Source organism: Schistocerca cancellata, chromosome 4 (assembly GCF_023864275.1).
Source record: "Schistocerca cancellata isolate TAMUIC-IGC-003103 chromosome 4, iqSchCanc2.1, whole genome shotgun sequence".
NCBI classification, from domain to species: Eukaryota; Metazoa; Arthropoda; class Insecta; order Orthoptera; family Acrididae; genus Schistocerca; species Schistocerca cancellata.
The window spans coordinates 22,892,262-22,913,889 of NC_064629.1; the positions used below are offsets into that span (position 1 = coordinate 22,892,262).

A 21,628-nucleotide genomic window follows, 5' to 3' on the forward strand; every position below is an offset into this window, starting at 1 on the left:
CTGGCAGAACACCTATAGAAGATTAATCTACTCAGAGACTCTCAACACTATGATTGTCCAACCTTTCTGGAGTATTACTGTACAGTATGGGGTCCTTAACTGATAGCACTGATGTAGGACATTAAAAAAAAAGATCAAAGAAGGTTAGCTCATTTGGAGGGATGGATTGTTTGGATCAAAGGGACGAAACTACAAGGTCATCGAGCTCTTAATTTTTTGTGTGTCAAGCCAGGAACAGTCCCATAGAGAAAGGACACAAAAGACAAATCCCAATGGACCTAACTGTACCCGAGAATCGAGAAAGCCAAGAGATAGAATCAAGTAGAAGTAAGAGAGGGATAAAAGGGTGAAGGTGGGAGAGCTGCTCCACACAGAAAGCAGCTGAAGACCCCAGGAAAGCTTTATAGCACTATAGGTAGTGTGTCAGCAAGTTTAAGGTTTTGCTGTAAGGTGGCCAAATTAGGTCAGTCCAGAAGGATGTGGGCCACTGTGAAGGTGGGCACCACACTGACAATGGGGTGAATCCTCACATCAGAGCATGTCACTGTGGGTCAGCCAAGTGAGGCCAATGTGAAGCTGACAGAGGACAGTAGATTCCCTGAGAGAAGCAGGGAGGGAACACTGCCACACGGTTGTGGTCTCCTTTACAGTTTGCAGCTTATTCGGAGAAACCAGGGCACACTAATCCACATTCCAAACCTCCAACAGTTGTCAGTGTACAGTCGTCCGACTGTTTCCAGTATCCCCATCTCAGAAGTTGGCATCTTGGTAGCCCATTTTGCCAACCTGCCAGCACGATCATACCTTAGGATCCCTAAGCGACCGAGGGCTCATATAAACATGACCAACTCTCTAGCATGGTGTAGGCCATACAGGAGACCCTGGATAGTCACAACCAATGACTGTTGAGGGTAGCACTGGTCAACAGCCCGACGACTACTCAAGGAGTCACTGCTGATTAATAACAACTAGCCAGTGCAAGAACAAAGGTGGCTGAGGTCTCAAGTAATGACCACCAATTCTGCAATGAATATACTTCATCTTTCAGCAGAGAATATTACACGAGTGTTGACAGAAACAGTTCATACATCAATAGTAGGGCCACTAGTGTGTACCTCTTCTGAAGCTGGAAATGAGTAAGAATGGCCAGGAACAGGGGCAAAAAACCATGGAGTCAACATAGTCTTTCAGTCCCAAGGCTAACTGGAGACAGATCTGAGGATGCCGTATACATCATGGGGACATACACGAATGCTCGCTGACAAGAGGCGACAGTGGGGAAATTGGAGTTCAGAACATGACACCAGTCTTGTCCCTCCATCATGTGCAGGAAAAAGGACACGGCAGTTCACATACTTAAGGGAGCAGCTACTGTGTATTGCATAGTTGAGCTGCAGTTGTTGGTGGCTGATCTGTAGGAGAGGCACACTAGCATCTGCAAGTAAGCTGTTCACAGAGCTGATCCAATAGCCACATGTTGCAAGTTGGGCCTCATAATGGTGTACTGGGTCAAGCATCAGCAATGCTGAAGGTGTTGCTGAGACATACGCCAGGTTCCCATAATCGAGATGTGACAGAATCAGAGCTTTGTAGAGTGGGAAAGTGTAGAGCAGTCTGCACCCCAGCTGGTGTTACTGAGACAGCAAGGAGTATTAAGGTGTGACCAGCACGTTTGCTCAAGTTGACGAAGCAACGTCAACTGGTACTGAAGGCCAACCCAAAAAATGTTAAGACACCACCACACTGAGCATTTGGTCCTCAAGGGAGTTTTGGTTGAGGATTGGCAGTAAAATGGCAACAGAAAAGCACGACACCTGTCGTACTGGCATAAAACCAGAAGCTATGGATGAGAACCCTGGACTGCACCTTTTCTATGACACCCTGCAGTCAGCATTCAGCAACACCCACAGTTGAGGAGCAAAACAGGAAGAATTACTCTGTTGACCCCATAGCTGTAGCTAGACCACTGACAGCACTAGAAAAAGTGGGACACCATTCTCTAGTACATGGTGAGTAGTGTGGAAAGCACCAACTTCAACCCCCAGTGAGACTAGAAGTTCTGGACAAAAATCGGGAGTTGGGCCTGGAGACCCCAATCGTGGAGCGCAGCGATGATGTGGTAATGCCATGTGGCACTGTAAGCCCTATGCAAGTCAAAGAAGACAGTAATAAGATGTTGATGCCATGCACAAGCTAACTGAATAGCAGACTCCAGGCAGACCATATTATCAGCAGTAGAATGGCCTTGGCAAAAACCACTCTGGGACGGAGCCAAAAGACTCCAAGACTTAAGGTACCAACCACAGCTGTCGGCTCACCATATGTTTGAAGAACTTGCAGAGAAGATTAGTGAGGGTAATTGGGCGGATAGATATCCATCTCAAGGGGTTGTTTACCTGGTTTCAGTACTGGGGCTATCATGCTTTCTTACCACTGGGATACGAACTCACCCTTGCTTCTGATACGGTTGAAAATGGGAAGCAAGCGATGTTGACAATCCACTGATAAGTGTCTGAACATATCACCCAATGCACTTTCATAGTTAGTATGATTCTTAAAATAGCCCTGATAGTCATGAGGGTAGAGGTTCACATTGCTGGGACACTAGTTTCCTTAAGGGTGATGCAAAAAACAGGGGACATGCACAAAAGGGGTCATAGCTCAGTCAAGTGGTGGTAAAAACTGCTACAGTTCCACTGCAGGATCACACTATCAGTATCCGGTGGGGGCATGAAGTGACCAAGGATGTAGGTCATACCTCAGTGCTGCCTGCTGCCACTGGTTGTCACGACACACCAACCGTACACATTTGCTTCAAATCAGGGTATGCTGGGGGGTCTGGGGCCACATGAGCCACCAGAAACGCTGCCTCAGATACAGAGGCAAAACATGCAATGTCTGGCAGGGCTTGTCTCTCCTGGATTCTGGGACAGATGAGGAATGTGAAGTCCTACAACCTGCAACTTCTGGCTCCATCAGTCACAGGCTGGCGTCCGGTTGCAGCTCAGCATAGACCTGGGAACAGACTGTCCCAAGGGACCCCTTCCTGGTAAGGGAAGCTGGAGGAGGGCATTGCTTCTCCAGCTGGGGGTTGGGGCTGATGCCCCCGGTGGATAGGAAGTCGTCACTCCCAAATGGGGTGGGGGGGAAGCAGTAGGAGCAGGACCCTCAACCATTAGGGGAAGGGGTGTAGGTGGGCAGCCCTAGGACTACATGCAGAAGAGACAGAGGGCGATGGCACAGTAACTAAAGAGGATAATGTCATCGTATCAGTAGCATACGTCACTGTCATACATGTAGGATGTAGGCAATTTTATTTCTTCTTGACCTGTTGATATTTGAGGTGGTCAAGGTCTTGTATTCCTGGATTTTCTTCTTCCATTTCAAAACGGTGCAGTCTGGTGAACAGGACGAATGGTGCTCCCCACAGCTGACACAGATGGTGGAGGGGTACAAGGAGCATTTATTTGCAACTGACAGCCACAATCCCTACAGATGGGCCAGGCACTGCAATGTGAAGATGTGCCCAAAATGCACGCATTTTTAGCACCATGGGAGGAGGAATATATGGTTTGACATCACAGTGATACATGATCACCTTGACCTTTTCAGGCCAAGAGTCACTTTCGAAGGCAAAGATGAAGCCTAGAGTATTCACTCTGTGTGTGTGTGTGTGTGTGTGTGTGTGTGTGTGTGTGTGTGTGTGTGTGTGTGTGTGTGTGTCTGTTTTTAATCCCTGCTGGACACGACAGACAAAATCATCACTTCAAATTAGCATGCAATTTGTCATCAGTCTAAAAAGTAGATCTCAGTGGAAAATGATACCCCGTACCATATCCAGACTTCTATCGGGGGTTTATTCTGATAGGAATATCATTTAGCTTGTCACAGGTGAATAATACCCACCAATGACTGAGTGGGGGAGGCTGTTTTAAGAAGAAAGGAATCCCTTTTCACTCTTGAAACTGCTGCTGCCACTTTCCCAAACCTGTCCTTGAGGTGTTCACCAAAGAACAAAGGCTTTGTACTAAGAAAGGAATCTTTGTCAATCCAAGAACAAAGCAAGTAAAGGGGGAAGGGGAGGGGGGAGGTGATTGGGGGGGGGGGGGAAGAGTATTTCTCACCTTGTCTCTGAGCCTCGTGTTTCTCCGACAGTGTAGCCAGAAAACGAAACATTTGGGATCATATCTCACTGCTTTGTAATATGTCTTAGCTTCAGAATAGGCTTCTGGGCTGTGGGGCCAAAAAAAGATAGTTTAATTCACTTCACGTGCGACTCTTCTAACATGGTACCATACACTCCGAACAAGGGCTCTCCCCACAGGTGACACCCAGACACAGCAACAGTTACATCTACATCCATACTCCGCACGCCACCTGACGGTATGTGGAGGAGGGTACCTTGAGTACCTTTATTGGTTCTCCCTTCTATTCCAGTCTCGTATTGTTCATGGAAAGAAAGATTGTCGGTATGCCTCTGTGTGGGCTCTAATCTCTCCGATTTTATCCTCATGGTTTCTTCGCGAGATATGCATAGGAGGGAGCAATATACTGCTTGACTCCTCCGTGAAGGTATGTTCTCGAAATTTCCACAAAAGCCCGTACCGAGCTACTGAGCATCTCTCTTGCAGAGTCTTCCACTGGAGTTTACCTTTCATCTCCATAACGCTTTCGCAATTACTAAATGAACCTGTAACGAAGCGCGCTGCTCTCCATTGGATCTTCTCTATCGCTTCTATCAACCCTATCTGGTACCAATCTCACACTGGTGAGCAGGATTCAAGCAGTGGGCGAACAAGTGTACTGTAACCTACTTCATTTGTTTTCCAACTGCATTTCCTTAGGATCCTTCCAATGAATCTCAGTCTGGCATCTGCTTTATCGACGATTAATTTTATATGGTCATTCCATTTTAAATCACTCCTAATGCCTACTCCCAGATAATTTATGGAATTAACTGCTTCCAGTTGCTGACCTGCTATATTGTAGGTAAATGATAAAGGATATATGTATTCGCAGCACATTACAATTGTCTACATTGAGATGCAATTGCCATCCCCTGCACCATTGTCAATTCGCAGCAGATCCTCCTGCATTCCAGTACAATTTTCCATTGTTACAACCTCTCAATATACTACAGCATCATCTAAAAAAGCCTCAGTGAACTTCCGATGTTATCCACAAGGTCGTTTATATATATTGTGAACAGCAACGGTCCTACGACACTCCTCTGCGGCACACCTGAAATCACTCTTACTTCGGAAGACTTCTGTCCATTGAGAATGACATGCTGCATTCTGTTATCTAGGAACTCTTCAATCCAATCACACAATTGGTCTGATTGTCCATATCCTCTTACTTTGTTCATTAAACGACTGTGGGGAACTGTATCGAACGCCTTGCGGAAGTCAAGAAACACGGCATCTACCTGGGAACCCGTGTAATGGCCCTCTGAGTCTCGTGGACGAATAGCACAAGCTGGGTTTCACACGATCGTCTTTTTCGAAACCCATGCTGATTCCTACAGAGTAGATTTCTAGTCTCCAGAAACTCATTATGCTCATATACATAATATGTGTTCCAAAATTCTACAACTGACTGACATTAGAGATATAGGTCTACAGTTCTGCTAATCTGTTCAATGTCCCTTCTTGAAGATGGGGATGACCTGTTCCCTTTTCCAATCTTTTGGAACGCTATGCTCTTCTAGAGACCTATGGTACACTGCTGCAAGAAGGGGGGCAAGTTCCTTCGTGTACTCTGTGTAAAATCGAACTGGTATCCCATCAGGTCCAGCGGCCTTTCCTCTTTTGAGCGATTTTAATTGTTTTTCTATCCCTCTGTCAACTATTTCTATATCTACCATTTTGTCATCTTTGAGACAATGTAGAGCAGGAACTACGGTGCAGTCTTCCTCTATGAAACAGCTTTGGAAAAAAGACATTTAGTATCTCGGCTGTCATCCTCTGTTTCAGTACCATTTTGGTCACAGAGTGTCTGTACATTTTGTTTTGATCCACCTACCGCTTTGACATACGACCAAAATTTCTTAGGATTTTCTGCCAAGTCACTGCATAGAACTTTACTTTCGAATTCATTGAACGCCTCCCACATAGCCCTCCTCACACTACATTTCGCTTCGTGTAATTTTTGTTTGTCTGCAAGGCTTTGGCTATGTTTTTATGTTTGCTGTGAAGTTCCCTTTGCTTACGTAGCAGTTTCTAACTCTGTTTACCTGGCCAGTAAACCATTGCCCAGAGTCCCAATGCCCCAGCCATGACAGGCACATACTCCTTGGCTTGCACGGGGAGTTTCCAGCTCAGGCACCAACAGTGCAATCCCTGATTGGTCAGGGGGCTACCACAGTGCACATATTTGACAACCCTTCCTCCCTACCCCACCACCTCGCATATGGAAGGACTATCTTGCTGGGTCCATAGGCCCATAGGCCCAGTACTGCTGCAAGAAAGAAGGGTGCAAAGAGAGAAAGGAATAAAAGTGGATTATATGTCACACTGGGTGACCTTCCCTGTGTGATCTACATTCCATTAAATTTAGAAAAGAAGTAGCAAGTCAAATGCAACAAGGAGACCGTAGAAAAAGAGTGTCCAAAACAAAAAAGTTCCAAGAACAACTGGTGCTAAGAAGACCATCCAACGGAAAAGTAGACAGGAAAAATGAACAGTAGGAAGATAGACTTGCAGCACGGAAAGAGAAGAAGTGCTGGGACCGCATGGTGACCATGTATGTACTCACAAGACGGATGTGACACCCTGGGGGAGGCAGCTCATTTGGTATCACTGCAAAATGAAAGGGGGGGGGGGGGGAATAGATATGATAAGTGAGTTGTGGGTGACATTCATTAAAACAAATGCTTTTCACTGTGGCGAGATATTTCCACAAAATTTCAATCACCTATTTCTCCTCCGAATGTCAAAATATCTTGACAACTCCCACCCACATTGCTGAACCATCATGATGAAATAGAGAAATCAGTGCACGCATGGAAAGATTTGAGAATGGAATGGTCACTAGTCTGAAAGTGGCTCAATGAATCCTCTGCCAATCACTTAAGTGTGTATTGCAGAGTAATCAAGTAGATTCATTTACATGCATATCACAATGTAACAAAGAGCATATTTTGAGAGGTTCTTAGAGAAGTATGGTCACATGGTGTACTACATGGCATTCCCTTCTTTTTAATTTCACTACCAAATATGACAATTCATGAAAGACTAATAAATCATTTGAGAACAGACACAAATAAGAAGAAAATTAATTATATAAATATCTGCATTATCAGTAACTGAATTTATACTCCATAGTCCACTGTATTCTATGGTGATGGATGTGTGCTACTAACTGCGTCACATGACTACTGTAGCAACTTAATAAATAGGACAGACCTTTCCATTACTAAAGAGCTCTAACTTGCTGCTATGGTTAGTTGTCCTAATCCTGTTCTGAATACCACACCTACAACTATTGCCAAATATGCAAGTACGTCTCCACAGTTTCCCTGCAGAATGTCACAATCTGAACTGTTGACAAATGTAACCTAGGGATGAAGACCACTCCCTCTCCCATCACACCCACTCTCCTCCCCACTTCCTCCACTTATTATTTCAATATACTCAGTCAATTCACTTCAATTTGGACTTATTAACCATCTTGTTGAACCTGTGAGAGTCATACATGGAAGGGAACATCCTCCCTCCATTTCAATAGAAGTACTGTTTGAATAAATAATTCATTCTTATCTGATAACTGCTTTAATGAGTTTGTTTTATTTCATGTAGTTTTTTGCTCAGTGCTGTATTTGAGTTAAGAATAGTGCCAAGAATCAAAATAATTATAGGGCTACAAAATCTGTTAAGCTAAAGCTATCCCCAATGTGAAAATTAGTTTCAACATCACAGTACTTTGCTAGGCAAGGTATTATTGGAGGAGGTATGCCCTTGCAATCACCTAATCTTTAAACTGACTCACCCAGTCAGTTATACAGGGATGCTCAGCTTAATGATTACAGAAATGTCAATAACTACCAATCTGTTTCACTACCAATACCATTTTTCAAAATTTTTGAGAAGGTGATGTATTCTAGCATAGTATCCCACCTTAGCAACAATAATATAATCATCAAATCACAGTCTGGGTTATAGAAGAGTTGCTCTACTGAGAATGCCACTTACATGAGCATTCACTGAATTTTACAAACATTAAATAATAAAATGGTGCCAGTTGGTATTTTCTGTGACCTATTTAAGGCATCTGACTGTGTGAATCACAGTATTCTCCTATATAAACTGAAGTTTCATAGGATTGATGGTATATCCAACTAACGAATAATGTTTTTTCTAAGCAATAAAATGCAGAAATTTGTACTTAGTAATTCAACCAATATAATTCAGGGTTGTATGGGGCAGCCAAAGGCTCAATCTTAGGTCCACTATTTTTCCACATACTACAGGATCTTGCTAATACAGAACAAGCAGAATTAGTTATTTTGTGGAAGACACTAGCACTGCAATCAATCCAAGCATACATACAGAATCAGAAGAAATGGTAAACAATGTTCTTAAAAGTATCATTGACTGGTTGCTGTGAATGGTCTCACCCTCAATTTTAAAAGAGGCACAACATATTCAGTTCTGCTCATCTAGAGGTATTACATCAACGATAAGTGTAGCATATGGTGAGGAAATACCAGAACAACCTAGTTCAAGCAAATTTGCACATAGAATCACTGCATATCTTGGGGAGAGAAATCAGTAAGTTGGCATATTTTCATCAATAATGTCATACAGAATAATGTTCTGGGATAGCTCATCTTTAAGAAAGAAAGTCTTTGTTGCTCAAAAACATGTTGTAAGAATGATGTGTGGTGCTGCCCCACAATCATCTTACAGACGTGTTTAAGGAGTGCTTCGCAATATATTTATACCCTCATGAAGTTTTTTGTGACTAATCCACTACAGATAAAAATGGAAAATCATGTACATGGTTACAATATCAGAAGGAAAAATGACATTCATAACTCCACATTAAAGTTGTCTTTATCACAAAAATGGGTGCACAATGCTCCAACAAAATTTTCCAGTGATACAAAATGTGTCAGACAGCAAAGCAAAATTTGAAAATGAACTGAGACAGATTCTCCTTGACAATTCTTATTTTGTGGAACAATTTCTATTATTGTAAGGTGTTACAGGTGGTGGGTAGGAGTTACTAACTCATATCTGCATATCTTTTTTCTTTGTCATGAAAAATAAACAACAAAAACTTTTAAAAACTTAGAAATATTCACAAGGTAGCCACATGTACATACCATGCAAAATGATCCATGGAACAACAACAACAACAACAACAACAACAACAACAACAACTAACTAACCAGCCAACTATGTAACGAACTTTGGCTTGTGGGTAACACATATGTACTTTCATAAATATCTCAGCAAGTAAAGTCCCAATAGTTAAAAAAAATTATTTCATCTAAATGTATAATATGGTCTGTGAAGTGTCATCTCACTACCTTTAAATACGTGTGATTGTGCAAGAAAATGTTTAATGTCATCATGGCAATCTTGTCAACTTCCATTTGAGTCGAAAAATCAAGGCTCATGTGATGTGATTAATAGGAGTGGATTTCCTCACTTTGAAAAATTCAGTAATTTATAAACTAAACATTTTCGCACTTCTGTTTGCAGTTCATACCTAGAATTAATTGATGCAAGGTCATTCAGATAACTGGAGTAGGTAACAAATTTGCAACACCTCCCATTTAAATTCAGTATGATTGGGTAATATGGAGAAGTAGTAGCAACTCTTACATGTGCTCGAAGATTAACATAGTTTCTCTTGAACAAACAACTGCCACCTTACTATCCTCATATGATATAAAGCTTTTTGCAAGTCTTCTGTGTCATAGCTAATGCACTGCTATCTAACTGAAGAAAGGGAAGAAATAATGACATCAGAGCTAGCAATTACTTGGCACTAAGGCATTGGAAACAAAGCCTAAGTTCACATTAGGTACAGATGAGAAAAATCAGTCATAACGTTGTTGGAGGAATAACTGCACCATTTACTTGAAATAGTTTAGAAAAACCACAGAAGACAATCCAGAGTAGTTGGGTACAAGTCCAGTGTCTTAATCAGTGCACCACCACAATCTATATATTGACTTACATAATGCAAAACACTTGAATACAGAATACAAGCAAGAACAACAAGCAGAAAATAACTTATTGAGTCCCATTAGTTAATATAAAAATAAGTCATACCTGCAAGAAGTGACTGTGCAGAGCATCAATCAAGTGAGATTTATCAAGCTGGTGTAATACAGGTGACTGTGCCACTGTCTGAAACTCCTCTCGTAAAAAGTGAAGAGCCTGACGGTGTACCCAAGCTGAACCATGAGGTTGGCTTCCCCATCTCAATACTGTTGGTAGCGATTCCAAAGTCAGCCACTCTAAAATTAAATCTTCACAACCCTGAGAAAGTATATCCAGTTCCAAGAATCTGCCAATCTGATAAAGTTCCATTGCTTCTTCCAAAGGACTTGGACGTGTTCTACCAGTATTTGTCAGGGCTTGCACCTGTAAGTACAGTGGTAAAAGACATGAATCACAGACATTTACAGGTACAGTAATAAAAAATAAACATGGAAAATTTAAAATGAAAACAAAGAAATGTGTAACAAATGACTTATTTATTAACAATTGACATACCTCTCCCAAACTTCCTGCACTGCTTCCACAACCACTGCCTCTTAGTATTAATGAAAGGTCCACAGTATCCAAATAAACAGCATGTAACAGCACACGAGCATAACGTTTTGGTATTACACTTTCATCCAACACTATTCTTGTTGGTATATGAAGAGCTCTTTCTGTATGCTCCTCTCCAGAGCGGGTACGACGCTGTATCAAATTGCGGAAAAAGGGAGATCTTGCACTCAGAATTGCCTTATGACAAGGAAGTTCTAGTTTTGGCCGAAAGCCATATTCAGAACTTCCTGAGTCTGGCCTCTGATAATCCCCATCAGAAGTAAAAACCAAAGCAGCATCAGCATAATCACCCGTTTCTAACAGATATCGCAAGTCATGATCAAGAGGATTCGGCATACCAAATTCCTCACCAAGCCTCTGTAACAAACCAACATCCAAACTACCATCATGAGGACAGATGTCACCTGTGTATAAATATCGTAATAAAGCAGAAAACATCTGAACATCAACTCCAGGAGTCCTAAGCTCAAGGCAAATGCGTGCTCCATATCCTGGACAGCCAGCAAGCAAGTCTCTGAAATACGGACACCTTGCAGACAGCAAAGCACGATGCACTGGGAAGCACAACCCTCTGAACACCAAATCTGCATCTGTACAATATTTAAAATCGTATAACGTTGACAGATCTTGTTTGTAAGTAGCGGCTGGTGGTCTTGCCAACTCTGCTTGCACTGATAGGTCCTTCAAGGCTGCCAATGCCTCGTATTCTTCCAATAAAGCTCCAACTTCCATAGGTCCCCATTCAGCAACCAGCTCACGTAATACACGCCCGTGATCACACGCCTTTGATGACCGACGACGGCGAATAAATCTTTTTCTGAGTGTTGCAAACCCAGTTGCTTTTTTCTTCCTCTCCCTACAAAATTCAGAAGCCAATATAAAACCACACAAAAGGGGCACTGAAAAAGGCAGATAACAATAATATAAAAACGCCCATACCTTACAGCCACTGACAGTTGTTCATTTGTTCCTGAAGGTGCAACAACAGGCTGAAAAGCAGGCGAATATCTAGCAGTTTGAGTCATAGCACCAACTTGGCCCTGAGACTCTGCTGCCAGGTTGGAGGCAGATGCTCCCATTCTACCAGTCATGCGATCATCTCCCGCCCAGCAACTACGCTGCAACGCACAAGGAATGAGGGCTCGAAAGACATTCATTTCTTGCCCAGCATCCAGGCTGCAAAAACAGATCGAATTAACCAAAATCGGAGAATCTCTAATTACTATTGTATGATCAAGCTGGAATGTAGCATAAGCAATATTAACTTATTTAAAACTGTTTCCCATTCTCTTGTATCAAACTTTGTTTGAAAACTAAAAAAGTCATGCCCATCATGCACACAAGTATCTATTTATCGTCTTTATTGAAAATAAACGATGTGTTGTTTTTCACATGTGTGTTACTCACCTGAGTTTAGAACTCGCATTTTGTGCTCGTTATTCTCTCTCAAGACCCTCGCATATCCACAGTATGTGAACATAAACACAGCTCCACACAGTCTGCCGCCATGTTTACATTTGTCTAATGTTTTGACAATCGCATACTTTAAGTTCACAACGCAAATATAAACCATCCACTTAACTTTTATTTCTGAGAGGCATTTCTAAGCATGAAAGTAGGACCGAAACTATCCATTAACTAAAAGCCTCACGCTCACTGAGCAGAAAAACTTTACTCTTTCGGCTAGTAGTTTTCTCATCGAGACTACGACAGTACACTACAGTACGCAGCTGCCTGAATGTTGACAATATGAATCTGTGCGTTTCACTCAATAGGCAAACCCCCTCACGTTTTCAAGTATAAGAAATTTTAAAAGAACACTGTAAATACAACTACGAAGTCGTAAAAAATTATACAATATGTGATAGCAACATGCTACAGCAGTTACTACGTAGCATCTTTGGCCTCCCGAACATCTAAAAATATAAGGCTATCATCTTTGTTCGTGTAGCCATATTCCGAACTCAGAAGACTGCAGGTTGAGCCATTGAAGAAGGATTTGCAGTTCGAACAACTTGTAAAGAAAATGATTGGAATTCAAGGAGCATTCCGTGTTGCCCCGAGATTTGGCAGCATGATTTGCCAAAGTCGCTCTATTGTTTCGGGTGTGCCCCGAACAAAAATTTCAAAAGCGGTATGTTTGTGGAACTTATCTGAGATGAGCATTACACTCACAAATAACTTTTATTTTTCAAAATCATTTTGTGTAGCTAGTTAAAATATAGTAGTAATTTAGATTATGAAGATATTTGTTGACGCAGTTCCCAGTTTCTAAATGATTTAATATTACCACAAGTTGATAGGTTTCGAGCAGGTTCTTTTCTATTCTAGGGTCGGAAAGAATAGGCCGCTAAGGTTTGTTGTAGCGTGCAAGTCTTACTTCGAATTATTTTCGATACACTCTGGTTGTAAGACATTTGTGTGCAAGTAGAAGGCCGTATAACCTTTTCAACATCGTTCGCTACGTTTGAAAACCGTATCATGCATTAGTTACCGAGCGAGATTGCCCGGTGGTTAGCGCACTGGACTCGCATTTGGGAAGACGACGGGTCAACCCCGCGGTCTGGCCATCCTGATTTAGGTTCTCCGTGATTTCCCTATATAGCTTCAGGTAAATGCTGGGATGGTTCCTTTGAAAGTAATGACCAATGGGACTTTAGACACTAATCTCCTCCAACTCCTGTTAGTTACGATTGTTAAAAGTTTAATCAGCCTGCTGTTTACGTTGTATGAACGTAAGTCAAAATATTTATTTTTATTTTTTTCGTTGGTGGTGGGTGTGTTGGGACGGAGGTGGCAACAGTATGTCAACCTAGTCGCCCTTTGTGATAAATGTTTCATATCTTAGTATAATAGTGCTGGGCTTTGTTCAACGTTTTGGTGAACCTCTTGTGTTAACAATACAAATTCATTATACATTGTAGAGCTTTACTTTTTCAGACACTGTAGCAGTAATTTGATTAGGGCCCTAGGTAAACTATATGTAGTAATGAATTTATTTGTAGAGCTGTTGAAAGTTACTCAGCAAAGAAGCTAAACTTCCTAAAAACCTGCCAGGAAACCTCAGAAGTGTTTTCAGAACTATGACATGGTTACTTCATGGTTTTTATCTGCCAGTCAATATACTGATTTCTGAGTTATGCATATATTCCAAAGTTTGTGAAGTTCCCATAAAAGACCATGCAAGTTTGTGACAACTGTGTTATCAGCTCTGGTGAGTGACCACTACTTGGGCATCATACTTTGCATGTACCATCACTGCAGTGAGATTTCTTTACCAAAGAACACTCTCAGGTAATGTCTGCATCAGACCAGGAACTGGATCCACATGCCAAGAAAAAGTGCGCACACCTGTGTGTGTGTGTGTGTGTGTGTGTGTGTGTGTGTGTGTGTGTGTGTGTGTGTGAGAGAGAGAGAGAGAGAGAGAGAGAGAGAGAGAGAGAGAGAGAGAGAGAATATAAAATCATGTAGGCTGAAATTCATTTCATGATTACTTCAAATTTATTTTGCTTTTGTTAGCTAGTGTGTGATAGTGCTTCCCTTTGCTACCCACCATTTGTCATGTGGTAACACTAATCAATATATCCGTTTTGAGGTTGGAGGTTAATTTGGTTGGAACGGGCAAAGGCAGTGAGTGTGAATATGTAATAGTTTTGTGGGAACGGATTGCTTTTGGATATCGCTGTTTGCTACCTCCATTTCTATTTATAAAAAATGTACTTGCAAGGTAAATTGGGTAATGTACTCAGTAATAGAAAAATCTCACATTTTTTAAACCACATATCCTGTAGAATGCCCTTTGACATGTTTAAAGGCTGTAGAGACAGACTGAGAAATTTTATATATATAATTTTTTTTAATTTTGAAGTACACTGTAAATGAAAAAGTTGAGCAAGACATTTTTGCATTGCCTACTACATTGGATGTGGAAAGTTCACAATAAACTCGCATGTGAAGTAATCAATGTGTTTATTTGGGAAATTTAAGTAAGATGCAGTATGCAATAACAAGGTTGGGTAAAGCATTCACATTAGTAGATTTATTTGTACAGGGGTATTGCACATATCATGGTATTAATTTCAGAATGAACAAATTTTCATACTTGATAACTTTCCAAGTTATGGAGTGCTGGCTCATGGGAGTAACTGTATAGATAGAAGTGAAGACTTTTGTTAGTGCCAACAGCTTCTTTTACCACAACTAGCATAATCAACCATAGTTACTAGGCAACGGTGTTTACAGTGCATATACGTACTGGTAAACAAAAGCAGATGTAACACTAGTATTGCCACAATTAACGGCCATACTGTTTCGTATTGGATGTCAACAAGGACACAACATGAAAATGTTTTATACATGTCTCATAATTTATTTGTAACTGTTGTGCATTGTTTGGACAGTTTTTTCTTATTTATATGGCTACAGACAGTACTATGGAATATAATTTCTATAAGTTGTTCAGTTAATGTGGACCATTTGACGAAATGGATTGGTCCTGTAGAGTCTTTCTATACAAATGAGCTGAAGATAGTTATTTAATTTCACTGAAACTGGTAATCATTGTGTATTATTTGTGCAGTCTGGGCAAATCTTCTATAATAAGATCAACAGTGTTTAGATTGTGCTGTTACCTCCCAATACAGCTGACAATGTCAGGTAATCGTCATAGTAGTTCTCTAGTCCTTTTCTTCAGTTAAGTCCCCCTTTCCATCTTCTGTTGGTCTTATCATACAAGTAGAATGTGAAAGAGGCAGTGTACTTTAGTTAATAGTAAGTAAATGGGTTAGTTGTGTGATAATGCACACTTTGTTTAACAAAATCTCTGCTGTTGAGTTCAGATGTGCTGGTGAATGTGTATGCAAAATGAAAGTTGTGGTAAGAGACTGATCTGTGGTGTAGCCAAATGTCTACATTTGTGTCACACTTAACACATTGCTTTTTAATAAGAGATTGGTCTTCTTCCAAGAACCAGTGTTATTTCCCATGTAGGGCATTAGTTTGTCATATAAAAATAATCTAATTATGAAATTGTTAAATTCTGACATTTGTTGACCAATGTGTGCCTTCTAGAGGTGTATTTTAGTAGAGCTGATAAATACACTAAATTTTAACGATATTCCAAGTTTCCAGAACTTGGGGTTCAAATTTTTCTGTAGGAAAGTATGTGACCTTCCTACTTGCTCCTCTTGGGTTGCTCTTTTTTTTCTGAGTGACCTGCAATTCTTCAGTTTCCTTTTTTGTTCCATAGAGGAAGGAACTATAGAACCGAAAGCTACACTTGTACTTTGTATATACTACACTAAGAGTTGCGCCTTCTGAAGCAATGTAGTGGCCAGCATGTCTCTCACACAATGTGGCAGACTCATTTTTGGCTGGAAACTTAGAGATCTTTTACTTGAGCACAGAGCTGTGTAGTGGTTCCCTTCAGTATGGGGTTGCTATAAAAGGCATCCATTCAACAACAAAAAGGTTTCTGCAAATTTCCTAACCACACCATTCACTGATAGTCTAAAAGTCTGTATGTTCAGATCACCTATTAGCAGACAGTCAGGGGTTTGTTCTACTGTTCAAACATGTAAGTGGTTGTTGTGAAATGGACAGAGTGGTTTACCAAGCACCTTGTGAAGTGTGTTGAATGATGTGAACTCTTTGGACATAAAGTTACAGCAAATGTACTTCGTTAGATATATTTGTCACCTATAACATCACTGCAGGCTATTAGTGTGTGGAAAGCTTTGTTGCATCATTGACATCCCCCACAAATAAAAAAGTTGTTCTGCTTGTAGTCAAATGCATTCATATATTTTAAGATGATTGCTGTGAAGAAAGAAAAATGAGGGAAGCACCATGTGGATTGACATCTTTTGATGTGGTTCTGCTGTCTGCTGCCAAAAATTGGGGTGTGTGGTTTTCTATCTCTTCAGAGCTTGAAGGTGGTTGTGGTCCCTGTTATGAACAGCTTACTGACATTGACAAGCTCAGTTGAGATACTGATATTGTCATAGTGTATCTGAAATAGCTTGTATAAAATAAAACTTTAACAGTATATATTTTGTTACACTTTGTGACTTGTAATGAGTGTTGACAGATGTGTGGAAATGTTGACTGCATCCACATTAATTTCATTTGGTGCAGTTTATTTTTCCATTGATGTTACTAGCACATGATATGTATCATGTTGTTGTGAACAACAAAGCTGCTAAAGGTTCTCTAAAGTTTTAAATCAAAGAGACATTAAGTAGTGTAACCATTTGCAGCCAAACATATTGTTTAGTGTTAGTAATTTATTTGCCCAAGGATAATTTTACAATTATATATGTTTTTCATCTTAATGCAAGGAATGTCTCAGTTTTTTGGAAAACTGAGAAATGCATTGCTTTTATAATTGTGATTGAGACTAAAATTTATAAATCATAATTTTTTGCTCTTTGTTTACAGGAAAAATATGTCCTGGGAACAGTCCTGGCAACCAGTATTTGTGTTATACCAGCCTATGTTTTGGTTAATTTGAAGCATTATTCTGGAAGAGAATAACAGGCTTACTTTCTGTAGAGTACCTTAAAATTTTGGTGTAAATATTTCACTGTTATACTACTTAGTGCATTGTTAATATTGTCAGCTACTGTGTTGGATGTAAGCTTGCTACAAGCATTAACTAATGAAATAGTGCTGGTTGTGCATAATACAGTTGTGTGAAAGTAAATTATGGTGGAAGTTGTCATATTTTACTTGTGAATGATGTACTAGCTGCAATAAAAGTGATTATGTACAAAGTATGTATGTTCTAAGTTTTCTTAAAATAAAAACTGTTATATACAGCTTACATGAGAAAATAGACGCAAAAATGTTTTCGACTGAGTTATCTGTAAGCCATAATAGTAACTGCTTAAAACACCAGTAGCAAGTAGATCATGGTTTCTTTGCATTAATTTGTATTGCAGTTCCTTGGACCAAATCCCACACAAAATAGTTATCTTATGTAGGACCAGGAAGGCAAAGACTGGAACATTCTGCAAGAATTACTTGTATGTGCAAAAAGCTATTGCTGTGAAAAATTGTAATCAGCTGATGTGATTAAGCTCTGTGGACAGAATTTCCTGCTCTTTCAAAAATGTTTGCACCTATAGAAAATTCAGGAAGGAATGCAATATGTATGGGACTAAATTGCACCTCTGATAAATACCAAGTGTTGGACAAGCATATAGAAAAGATGGCAAGTTCTCTAGTTTCAACAGTCCTGGGCTTAGTCTGAGAGTTGAGCAATTTTCTTCCTTTCCTGGGTTCCTCTATACTGATCAACTACTATTTGGCGAGTAGTGATCTATCTTTGTACTTATTAGGATTTCTTAGGGTGTAATGGGGGTCTAAATTTCCAGTGGAAGAAATGATGTTCTGATATAACAACGAAAATAATCAATATTTGACAGTCAGTTTTTTCCTTCTCGTCCCTAAGTCCCCCCTGACCTGCAGTTCTTGGTGACTTTTCCAAACTCTACTCTTTTTGCTAAACTTCTCCAATCCTTTTCCTTCACCTTCAACCTTTCTGCCAGGAGGAGGAGGAGGAGCAGCAGCAGCCAGTGGCTCCTAAAACCTTTAATACATAAGACTGTGTGTGTGTGTGTGTGTGTGTGTGTGTTGCTGCTGCTGCTGCTGCTTAGTGAGTAGATTTTTTATCTAAATTATGTGCTCTGGAAGTTGGAAAGCTGCAATAAACTTGGTGGTAAGTGGGTCATTTGTATGATAAAATGTCAATATCTTTTTCCTCTTGGTATGATTTTAGTGCCGAGTGTCATTAATGTGTGGAATTGTATTATGACTCACATCCCAAGCCCTGTCATCGGATGCAGTAAATGTCATGCAATGTTTCTTTGAAATAGTTGTTTTTGGAAGGATTTAATATCATATTTTGCTGTAATTGGTGTCCTTGGATCGCCTTTTGTGCGAATGAGCTGTGTGATGTATCTGGTATTTGCTTGTGGAAAATCAGTTTGACCTGGACTGCAAGCAGTCTGTATTAGACATAAGTGCTGATACAAAACTTTAGTCAGCAATATGTCTCAATTACAGAAATATCACTGCTTGGAATCTGAATATATAATTTGTAGTGCCAAGTTGGAGAAAGTCAAATCTATATTGTGTTCGTATGATATGGGGAAGATCTGTCCCAAAGACATAATTCATGGAAAAATTATAAAAAGTTAAATGACTTTGTTGGGGATCATCCCTCAGAGTTGATCCACTATAAGTCCCTTTATTAGACGTAGTTCTGGATCTTTTGAATGAGCCCAGGTTGGTGCAGGAATAGCATAAACATAATGGCTTAATTGTTGGTGTAAAATATATTTACCATTACTTTCAGTAGAAATGATGTTTAAATTGAAACTAGTACCGTTTTTATGATTATTTACACACCATAGTGATATCGGACTAAATCTAAAATGCTATTGAACTGTTTTCCATAAGTAACAAATTGAAAACTTGGTATGAACATTGCATATTGTCACTAAGAAATTTTTGTTTGGTACAGTAACAGTGGTAAAAACAAAATTGTGTATTCTAAAAGTTTAATATAATATGTGGAAATAATGTCCAGAAAATTAGAGCTCTGCGTGTGATCGCTCGTGCCACGTTAAGATGAACTCCTATAAAGTTTTGTAAAACTAATTTATTTAGGTAACTGTACCAATATTGTGGGGTGAAATGTATAGAAAAGCAGGAATGTTTGCCAAGTGAGTCAATAATAGTTCTGGGAAGGGAAAGAACATAACATTCCTGTTTAATTTTCTTGTCTTTAATAAGTACCTAATTAACAGAAATTTTGCAAAAACTTATGCCAGTGTATGAATTATAGTGGATATCCAGATACATTACTGATTTACAGTAACACTAAAACATCTAGGAGATGATTATTTTTCCTTGGGGGTCAATGGCATGTGAAAGTCTTTCAATTGGACATCACTTTGGCAACCGTTATGTCTTTAACCTAATAATCCTACTGGGGATGGGGACCTAAACTTGGAATCCAAACTTTGCCATTCATGGCAAATTTCGTCACAGAAGGAAAAGGTAGGTTAAAAGTAAATTGAAATATTCTGTGATATTTGTTTCCAGTCACACCCTTTATCACCAGGCCTGACACCTGTGGAATGAGTGGAAGCACTATGAATCTGAGATAATGACTATTCACAGGATGAACATTGCAAGGCACCACATTCTTAAAATTATGTAACTGTACGTATTGATGCATGGATCATGTGAGCCACAGTTACTTCATCATTGGAAAGAGTCAGTACATAGGTTACAGGCTGCTGATTGGAAAATTTATGAACAAAATTATTAGACTTAAAATTGAATAGAGCATATGAATAAATAGCACATTAGAGATCTCGAGTACTGTGTAGAACTTCTGTACAGAATAGGAATTGGCTCAAGTAGAACTTTCAACTTGGATTTGGGTCCTTGGCATTTAGCCCCCTCCCCTCCCCCCCAGCTCTGCTGCAAACCTGTTGAAAATAAAACATGAAAAACCCACACCTTTCTGTATAGTGATTAGTGTTATCAAGGTACATATTGTTTTTTCACCTAGTGTTCTCTGAATGAATGCTGAAAGAGTAAATATTGTCATCATCTTGTGATAGGATATATGTGTAGGCATGGTAAAGTTAAAATTCACACATGAACAGCAACCTACAGAGTTCACACACTGCTGGTCAGTATGTATGCGCTTGTCTGGGCTAAAAAGATTCTTACTGTGTGCAGTGTTGCCCCAAAATATGCTGTAGTACTAAATAAGTGAAAGCAAGCAAAATAAACAAGCCTCACATCTCAGTGTCGGCAACAGTGGAGATCATTCTTGTAGTGAAGGTAGCAGCATTGTTTTTTCATGAGGTCTTGAATGCAATACTTCCAAGAAAGCCATCGATTTACCCTACATTCTAAGATTTTAAAATGATCTCCACTGACTGGCCATTTTGGGACAAAAATGCTTGTCCGAATACTGTATCGGAAACTAGGCATTGTTTTGTTACATTCAAATGTTACTTTCCTTTGAAACCTGTGTGCTGATTTAACTGATTATTCTATTAGCTACATAATTCATTCACATTCAACATATTTTGATAGTAACACTTGTCATTCACAAAGAGAATGTTTTGAGACATCTGTCATGTAAAGACAGATGTCATTTAAAGCCTTACTGCTGTAAATACTGTTATTCACTGATGGTGTCAATAGAACTGGCTGTCCCTCAGAATTCAAGTCTGACCATCTGCACAATCTGCTATATTGCTGGATGCAGATGTTTCTGGAGGAAGTTTTGTCCTCCCTCAAAGCCATTGCAGTGCTGTATCTACTCAAGATCCAATGGTAAACACCAAACAATGTAGACATTCATGAGTTTGTCCACACCTTCCTTCATTTCTTAAACCACATTTTGGCTGTCTACTAAAGGGGTATTAGTCTGATGAAACCTCAGGGATAATTTGCTTCACTTTGTAATCCACCAGTGATAGCAGAAACTACCAGAAACATATCCATGAAGCAGCTCATGGATGCATCAAGATAACAGCTTATGTTAGTGTTTCCTTGTATAGCAGTTGCCAGATATCTGCCACTGGTTGCATGAAGTCAGTGATTGTCCATAGCAGTTAAACTTGGACATGTTTGGTTAGCGTAGAATTGTTTATTATTATTATAGTTTGAGTTTTTGATTTGTCAATCATTGTCATATTTTAAAAGTTCTGGTATTTGTCCTGCAGTTTTATGTAGGGTTGAAACATTTAAATGTTGTTTACCCATTATAAAATAGTTGCAGATGGAGAAAGGTCTAAAATTAA

At 39.9% G+C, this 21,628-nt stretch overlaps 1 protein-coding gene and 1 long non-coding RNA gene across 2 annotated transcripts in view; one reads left to right on the forward strand and one right to left on the reverse strand.

Annotated features, from left to right (window-relative positions):
- Window positions 1–12,536, reverse strand: part of LOC126185129 (BTB/POZ domain-containing protein 7) — a 63,946-nt gene extending 51,410 nt beyond the window's left edge. Inside the window, exons 1-4 of the mRNA XM_049927954.1 lie at window positions 12,201–12,536; window positions 11,733–11,969; window positions 10,734–11,649; window positions 10,287–10,601 (exon numbers count right to left, since the gene is read on the reverse strand). Of these exons, the coding sequence (XP_049783911.1) occupies window positions 10,287–10,601; window positions 10,734–11,649; window positions 11,733–11,950 (1,449 nt within the window). The 5' untranslated portion in view covers window positions 11,951–11,969; window positions 12,201–12,536. The remainder of the gene's footprint in view (window positions 1–10,286; window positions 10,602–10,733; window positions 11,650–11,732; window positions 11,970–12,200) is intronic.
- Window positions 12,537–12,740: 204 nt separating this feature from the next.
- On the forward strand, window positions 12,741–17,569 carry LOC126185130 (uncharacterized). Its single transcript, XR_007536955.1, has 2 exons — window positions 12,741–12,927; window positions 17,232–17,569. It is a non-coding gene; the product is annotated as an uncharacterized LOC126185130 (long non-coding RNA).
- The last annotated feature ends 4,059 nt before the right edge of the window (window positions 17,570–21,628 follow it).